General features: G+C 63.9%; 2 protein-coding genes across 2 annotated transcripts; both read left to right on the top strand.

Moving 5' to 3' along the window:
• Window positions 1–408: 408 nt before the first annotated feature.
• Window positions 409–3,456, top strand: MNEG_10176 (Protease Do-like 7; the record flags this gene model as incomplete). Its single annotated transcript, XM_014041353.1, has 6 exons — window positions 409–476; window positions 1,060–1,175; window positions 1,378–1,498; window positions 1,718–2,569; window positions 2,827–3,001; window positions 3,346–3,456. The coding sequence occupies 6 exons, from the start codon at window positions 409–411 to the stop codon at window positions 3,454–3,456; spliced, it is 1,443 nt and encodes a 480-aa protein (XP_013896807.1).
• A 2,436-nt stretch (window positions 3,457–5,892) lies between these two features.
• Window positions 5,893–7,560, top strand: MNEG_10175 (Nucleotide-binding protein; the record flags this gene model as incomplete). Its single annotated transcript, XM_014041352.1, has 5 exons — window positions 5,893–5,910; window positions 6,247–6,358; window positions 6,622–6,718; window positions 6,976–7,138; window positions 7,369–7,560. The coding sequence occupies 5 exons, from the start codon at window positions 5,893–5,895 to the stop codon at window positions 7,558–7,560; spliced, it is 582 nt and encodes a 193-aa protein (XP_013896806.1).
• Between the last annotated feature and the right edge of the window lie 459 nt (window positions 7,561–8,019).

Genomic DNA, 8,019 nt, shown 5'->3' with positions numbered 1-8,019 from the left:
AGGATGGGGGGTTTGTGTGTATGTCTGTGTGTGTGTGTGTGTGTGTGTGTGTGTGTGTGTGTGTGTGTGTGTGTGTAGCGGAGACGCCCGTTGCTCTGCTTCTTTTGGGGTCTGATTGGGGCCTGATTGGGACAGGCGATCTGATCCGTGCGTGCCGTTGTGGTGACGAGGCTGGCAGCGCCCGCGGACGCCCCAGCAGCCCCTTCTCGCGAGCACTACAAATCCTGCCAGCGACGTCCCCCCCTTCCCCGAGCAACTGTCCATGCGTGAAGGTGGCCGCCCGTGAAACCAACCCTCTTGCCCCTCTCCCACCCGCCGCAGGTCCGACCCGCGCCGCTGCTGCCGGCCCCGGCCCTCTCGCGCGGCGAGGGGGTGCGGCTGGTCGGCCTCTCCAAGTCCCTGCGCATCATGCAGCGCGCCTCGGTGGTCACAAACGCAAACGCCGCGCTAACCATTCCGAGCGCGGAGGTGCCGCGGTGAGCTTGGCAATGGTGCTCGCGGGCGGCACATAAGGGGCCGCGGGAGGCCAGCTAGCACGCATTGCAAATGGATTTCTTTTCAAGGAGGCACAGTGGGCGCCGCTCGTCGCGTTTCATGCCTCCCAGGCGGCCGTGCCTGCGCACCTTTGAGCACCCTGGGCGTCCTGCATTTATACGGCAAGAACAAAGCATTCACGCGCTGGCACGCGCGACACGTGTTTGCGCACGCGCGCGCGCGCACACACATATACACACACACTCACACACACCAACACACAACACAAGCACACACACACACACACACGTCACACACACACACTCACACACAAATACGCTTGCGTGCGCACACGCACCCCCTCAAGCACACTCCCACAAAAAATTTGAAGCACATGAATGCACGCACGTGTGCAGCTGGCATAGGCACGCCTTACAACAAATATTCCCTCTTGTAGCTGTCCACCTTACCCCACACTCAACGCCACTCGAACCCGTCTCAACCCCTCATAAGCCGCTGACCGCAGCACTCCCGCCCTGAGGCCCCGCCACACGCCCGCGCGCCCCCAAAACCTCCCGCCGGCAGTTTCCGCGCCGTGCACGAGGAGGTCATCAGGCTGGACCACGACTTTGGGGCGTCGTTCAGCGGCGTGCTCACCGACGACGCCGGCCGCGTGCGTGCGCTGTGGGGCAGCTACGCGGGTGCGCGCAGCCGGGGCGCAAAGGGGCGGCGGGGCCGTCGGCGCGGCGCCTGTCGGAGCCAGCTTTGCCGCCGCCGTTTCTTGCTCTTGTTTGCACCCCCTGCTGCCTGCTCAAGGACCCGGCCTGGTGCCAGCCAGGCATGCGCGGCGCCGCACATCGTATAAACCCAACCAAACCCGCTCCCTCGTTTTCTCCGAATCAGAGCAAGTGGATAAGGAGGAGCGCGAGTGGTGCGCAGGGCTGCCGACGCACGTGTTTGCGCCCTGGGTGGAGAAGCTGGCTGCCCTCGACACCACGCCTGTGCTGGCCACGCCGCCTGTCAGGTGCGGCAGTATTGGCGCAGTGTTGGGCCGCCGCGGGGGGTTGGAAGGCTATCGACCCCTCAGGAAAGAGGTGCCGATTGCCTCGAGGCATGTGAAGCTGTCACGAAAGGGGGTTTCTCAGGTGCGACGAATCTCAATCCAGCAACGTCCCCCTACATCGTCGTCGGGCCCTTCCGCGTCCCACGCGCAACCTCGGGAACGCCAATGAATCATACGTAGGACACTGGACGCCGAGCTGGAGGCGGTCCTGCTGTCCAAGGCGGCCCAGTTTGGCCTGCCAGGCGCCTGGGTCTCGCGCCTCGACGCGCTCGACCCGGAGCGGCGGCAGGTTTTGCGCGTGCGCAGCTGCGTCGCCGACAGCCCAGCAGCGGCGCTGCTGAGCGGCGGCGACATGATCCTGCAGATCGACGGGCGGCCGGTGACGTGCTTCGGGGACGTCGACGCCGCAATACAGCGGGCGTGCGAGGCGCCGGCGGCGGGCGGCGGCTGCGGCGAGGGCGAGGCGGAGGAGGCGGCGAGCGCGGAGGCCGGCGCAGCGGCGGCGCCGCCTGCCAAGCGGCGGCGCGGCGGCGGGCAGGGGCAGGGGCAGCAGCCAACGAAGCAGCGGCAGGGGCGGAGACGGGGGAAGCGGCAGGGAGATGACGAGGATGCCAAGGGGGAAGGGCAAGGCGAGCGTCAAGGCAGCGGCGGCATGGGCGGCGGCATGGGCGGCTTGGAAGCCAATGGCGTGCAGGAGGGGGGCAGCAGCAAGCGCCCGCCAGAGCAGCAGCAGGGCACGGCTCCTGTCATCAAGGGCGGCGCAGGTCAGCAGCAGCAGCAGCAGCAGCAGGATGAGCAGGGGGGCCAGCGCCAGGGCGGGGTGGAAGCCGCCCGGCAGCTGCCCGAGGTCATGCTCACCGTGTTCGACAAGTCCCGCGCCGTGCGGGACGTGCGGGTGCGGCTCCAGGAGGAGTGCGGCATGGGCACCAGCCGGCTGGTGCACTGGGCGGGCGCGCAGCTGCAGGCGCCGCACCGCGCGGTGCGGGAGCTGGGGTTCCTGCCGCCAGGGGGTGGCGGCGTCTACATCAGCAGGTGGGGCGCGGCGGCCTGGCTGCAGGGGACGCGGCTGCGCTCGCGGGCCGGCCACTGCTGCCACCGCCGCCAGACTTGTCCCACTGCCCTCCTCTCAAAGCTTCAATCAAACGGTTTCAGGCGAGCACCGATAACAGCCACGTCTGAAGGAGCACGTGTTTGGCACGCCGTCAGCCGCTCGGGCCTCCCGCCCACCGCCCCCCGCGACCTGCGCACTTGTTGCACACGCGCCACATACCCCGCGACCCGCCCGCCAGGTGGCACCACGGGTCGCCCGCGCACCGATATGGGCTTTACGCCCTCCACGCAATCCTGGAGGTCAACGGGCGGCCCACGCCCGACCTGGACGCGTTTTTGGCGGCGGTGGAGGGCCTGGGGGACGGCGACTTTGCGCGCGTCTGCCTGTGCCACCTTGAGACGACGCAGCGGAAGGTGCGAGCAAGGGCGTGGCCCCGTGGCCGCCGCCCGCGCCGGGCGCGCGGGAGGGGGCGGCTGGCTTGTTTGTGGCGGCTGAACGGGCAGGCGCCGCGCGTGGTGTCGGCGGGCGGGGCGGAGGCGGCGGTGGAGCCGCAGGGGCTGTGCACTGCGACGTCCGCAGGCGCGCAGCCCCGGCTGCTGGCCGCGCAGTAGCCGCCGCTCGCGGACCCCGCCGGCCGCCGGCCTGCCGCGTGCGCCGCGTCGCGGCCGCTCTTTCCAGGGTGCGCGCGTCAGCCATCAGACACGCAACTGCATAACTGCCGTCCCGCCCCGCACCGCGCTGCCGCCGCTCTCCCCAGGTGCTGTCGGTGCGCGTGGACCTGCGCTACTTCCCCACCTGGGAGCTGCGGCTGGACCTGGGGACTGCCACCTGGCGTCGCACGCTGATCAGCGGGGGCCAAGGCCACTAGCGCCGCGCCCCTGAAAATCAGAACGCTGGCGGGCGCCGCGCAAGCGGAGAGCAACAGAACGCTGGCGGGCGCCGCGACGGCGTGGCTGTGAGGTGCCCGGTGACGGCGGCCCCTTACATGCGCATTACCCGCGGTGCTGGGGGAAGCCGCGGCCGCTTGCCCAGGTGCTGGCCCCGGCGCGGCGCTTGGATATGGCGGCGCAGTGTTGGTGGTGTGGCGCGATGGCACTGCACTTGCAGGCGTGTGTGCCGTCCCCCGGTGATTTTGAGCGGGGGCCAGGTGGTGCTGGGGGCGTTGGGTGTCGAGGAGTCTTTTGCAGGTGGATTTTTTTTGCTTTTTGAGGTCTCCCAGAATTCTGGGAGCAGCCGGAGCATTGATCCCGTCAGCATCCAACTTCACATTTTTTGCTTCGACTGCCAGTTTTCTGGTCTTCATGGGCGCAACCTGCCCGACTCACCTCATGCGCTCCTGCGCTCATGCAGTGTTAGCAACAACAGGCGCGGTTGCAAGCCTACAAATGTGCGTGCCGCAAGTGAAGAGTCAGCGAAAGGAGTCGGGTCGACCAAGGGACGCACAAACAGTCATGCAGGTGCCACCCCCTGGGTGGGCGAGGGGCGGCGTCGCGTTTGTTACCCCCAGATGGACGAGGAGGGTAGCAAAGGAAACCTTGTCTGATGATGTTGCACACGATAGCCTGCCAAAGTCAGGCCTGAGCGCGTTGAAGGTCTATGCTTTTAGTCTGCCTCAATGAAAAAAAAACAATGTTCAGGGCTCAAGTCAGCCACAACATAGGCAGCTGCAGCACCTTGATGGGTTAGCCACCCCCTTGAAGTGGCAGGTGCTCGCGGGCTCTTTGCCGCCCGTGGCGCTCTGCTCGGGCGCGCACCCAGATCCGCCCGGGCCTCTTGCAAGCAGAGAGTCTCACTGTCGCGTCTGCACTCAGGCTGACCAGCTGCTCCACTGCGTTTCATGTGATCCTATAGTCAACTCTGCTGATAAGGCAGCCCACTGCTTGTGGCCGGGCTCTTGGCCTGGTGGTCACATTGATCGCTATCGGGCAGTTCGTTGTTGCATGCACGGTGTGCAGGTCGCCCGTGGCCGCGTTGGGGTCCAAGCTTAGCTGCAGGCGCTAAGGTCATGTTTGAATTGCCGCCGAACTTGAAATCCCCCTGCTCAATACACGTGTGGTGTGATTGATTTGGCTTCTGCATCTGCCACCCGCTGGCTAGGCGCTAAACTTGCGCATGCATGCATGGCTACAAGATCATGTCATCTGCCTTGTTTGTTTTGCTTATTCTTAGTATCCTTGGAAGCCTTTTCATGATGACAGCAACTACAAAACATTAGTCAATATTGACTTCAGTAGCAACGCTGGAAACAGAACCAGGCTCAACAACCGACACCGGGAATGTGTCATGCCCAAGACGATTCTCTGATATACTGTTCTTGTCTCATGGCACCTTGATACACAGAAGGGCAGTACAAAACAGGCTGATCTTGCTCAGGAGCACACGCCTGGACTGGTGTCAATCCATAGACCACGCGCAAGGATTTTGCTACTGCACGGTACATCTTCACGGTGGCAGCTCGCGTGACACCGAAACCTATGATATCCGTCAACAGTCGCGCAACATAATTGTTTTTATCGAAAGGCATGCTGTGATCTCAGGCGCAGGCAGTATGAGCGTGCAGGCGAGGGCGCTCTCGGCAGCGGTTTGGAATATTATACCCAGCACCACTGCGCTGGCACAGCGCTGGCAGGCCCATGGAGCACCTATGGCGACGGCTCAGCGGTTGCCTGGAACAGCTGCATGTGCTGCTGATGCCACCACCGCGGGCCCTGCGGCGCATCCAGCCAAGCGGCTTGGGCTGGCTGGGGTGCAGCACATTGTTGCTGTTGCATCCGGCAAAGGTGGTGTGGGCAAGTCAACGGTCGCAGGTGATTGGACAAGCGCAGCAACGGGCGGGCAACTGATGAAACCACTGGTGACGCGGCCGCCGGCCTGTCTCCTCTCCCACACACAAATATCCGCTGACAACTCTAACCCCCTTTGGCCACCACCCGGCCGCAGCAAATGTGGCGGTTGCCCTGGCCACCAGGCTTGGGCTGAGGGTGGGCCTCTTGGATGCAGACATCCACGGCCCATCAGCGCCAACACTCATGAACTTGAGAGGGGAGCCGCTCGCCACGGCAGGTGCCTGCCCAATGACACCGATAAATCGACAGCGGCGGCGCGCGGCACGCGTGCATGTGCACTATCTGCAGGTTCACCTCCACCATCTTGTACTGTGGCCCGCTTCCCCTTGCACGCCTTGGCCGGCTGCACATCATGAGATGCAGCGTGTGAAGCAGGCTCTCAGCCTTGCCCCGCCAACCACCCCCCAACAGAGGGCTTGATGGTCCCACCAGAAAACTACAATGTCAAAGTCATTTCCATGGGCTTTTTCACAGAAGTGCGTAGTCCAGAATGAATACGCGCCGCCAGTGCATTGCTCGAGCGGTGGCGGGGCGAAACACATTGCCCCGCACGTCACTGCCGGGCAGGGGCAGGCGGCCGCGCCCCAAGCGGCGGCGCAGAGGCTCTTCCGGCCCCTGCTGCGCACGGTCTCAAGTCCCCCATTTAGCGACCAGCCTGCGCCACGCCCCCGCTGAATCGCTGCAGATGCCGCCCCGACCCTTCACCAACCCCGGGTCTATGCAAATCTCACGCCCACCCCAGCAGCGCCGCCACCCACTGCCTACGACCCTCTAAACCCCTGAAAACAAATGTTACCGGCACAACCCGGCAGGGAGATGCGCCCATTGCCTGGCGGGGCCCCATGGCGACCAAGGCGCTGGACAAGATGCTGATCGGGACGGCGTGGGGGCAGCTGGACGTGTTAGTCATCGACATGCCGCCAGGTGGGCGGCTCGGCTGAGCGCCGCTCTTTTGGTCCCTGCTGTCGCGCGGCCTGTGCCTGGGTGCCGTGTGTGTGGTGTGAACGCGGGGGGACGGGGCATATTTTGTAATCCAGCTGCCTTGGGAGCGGCTGGGGGCAACTGGAGGCAATTCAGTTGTGTTCCAGGATAATGGTCGGCGTTGTCTTCCGAACGCGAGCGGCATCTGGGATTGGGCCGCAGCAATCCGACCAGCAATCGCCAGAGCTGTATCCCCACCGCCCCAGGCACCGGCGACGCCCAGATCACCCTGGGGCAGCGCCTGCCGCTGTCTGGGGCCGTTGTCGTCTCGACGCCGCAGGATGTAGCCCTGCTGGACGCCAGGTGGGAGCCGCGCAATGACGCATGATGACGTCATCTGCCTGGCCCGGGCAGGTGGCGGGCAGCGACGGCCAAGTACCGCGGCCCCCTGGCGGACTCGACGCCCCTAAGCAGCTTGTAATGCCGCAGTGCATCCCACTGACGGATACGGACATTACCTTCTTCATGGCACTGATTTGATAGCAATTGTGCACCTTTGAGGGAATGGTGTCGCGCGAAGCAGGCACGATCCCGACACCCCGCGCCGCCCGCCGCCGCAGGCGCGGCGCCCAGATGTTCCGCGCGGTGCGGGTGCCGCTGCTGGGGCTGGTGGACAACATGGCGGCGTTCTGCTGCCCCAAGTGCGGCCACGAGGAGGCGATATTCGGTGCGGGCGGAGTGCAGCGGGCGGCGGAGGACCTGGGACTGGAGGTGCTGGGGCAGGTGAGCAGTTGGACCAAAATGACAACATGTGACTCATCAAAATCCGGGAATCACTGCACTCCCACCTGCACTCGCCAGGGCGTGTTCGTGCATCATGGGTCGACCCTGTCACAGGCGCGTTTGACAACTGTGTTTTGTTGTTGACACGCACTCTTACAAACTGATCACTTATACTTATTACTCATTTAGTAACAGTAAGCTACCAACGCCACCACTTACCCTGACGGCAGGTCCCGCTTGAGGTGGCTGTGAGAGTGCAGTCTGACGAGGGCGTGCCTGTCGTGGTGGCCAACCCAGACGCCCCCAGCTCAAAAGCGTACGTCAGAATCGCGACGCGCGTGTGGGAGAAGCTGCGCACGTCGGAATCGGGAGGCGGCCCGGCGGCGGCGAGAGGGGGGCCGACCATCTCTGTGAGCGAGTAGGGGGGTGACCGGTCAGAGGTAGGGGGGTTGTTTTAACAATCACGTGCTCCTTGACCTGCAATGCCACCTTCACAGTGTGCTCGAGAGAGCTGGGTTACAACCCGGCGACAGTGGTCCACCTCAGAGTGCTGTTGTGTGAAACCGTTTGTCTGCGTTCTTCTGGCAAGTTTGCAAGATTGCACTTTTCGTTCGAACATTCTTTCTTGCACAAGTGCATTGCGCAAGCAGTCCTTCGCACACTATGCCCCAGCCAAGCCCCTCATGCCAGCGGTCTGCTTGAGATGCTGAGTTTAAGATTGTCGTTAACAATTTGTAAATGTACAGGCAACCACCACCACAAATTGTACGTCAATTTGTCAATGGCTGCTTTTGCACAGGTACCAAGCTTACGATTTGTATCCCGGATTACTCATCAATCATGGCGCTGCGGACACCAAGTCCCCTGATCTCTTGACAGGT

The sequence above is a fragment of the Monoraphidium neglectum genome, assembly GCF_000611645.1.
Source record: "Monoraphidium neglectum strain SAG 48.87 unplaced genomic scaffold scaffold02210, whole genome shotgun sequence".
In the NCBI taxonomy this organism is placed as follows: domain Eukaryota; kingdom Viridiplantae; phylum Chlorophyta; class Chlorophyceae; order Sphaeropleales; family Selenastraceae; genus Monoraphidium; species Monoraphidium neglectum.
The sequence above is the reverse complement of the archived record's forward strand: the minus strand, read 5'-3'. Positions and strand labels throughout refer to the sequence as shown.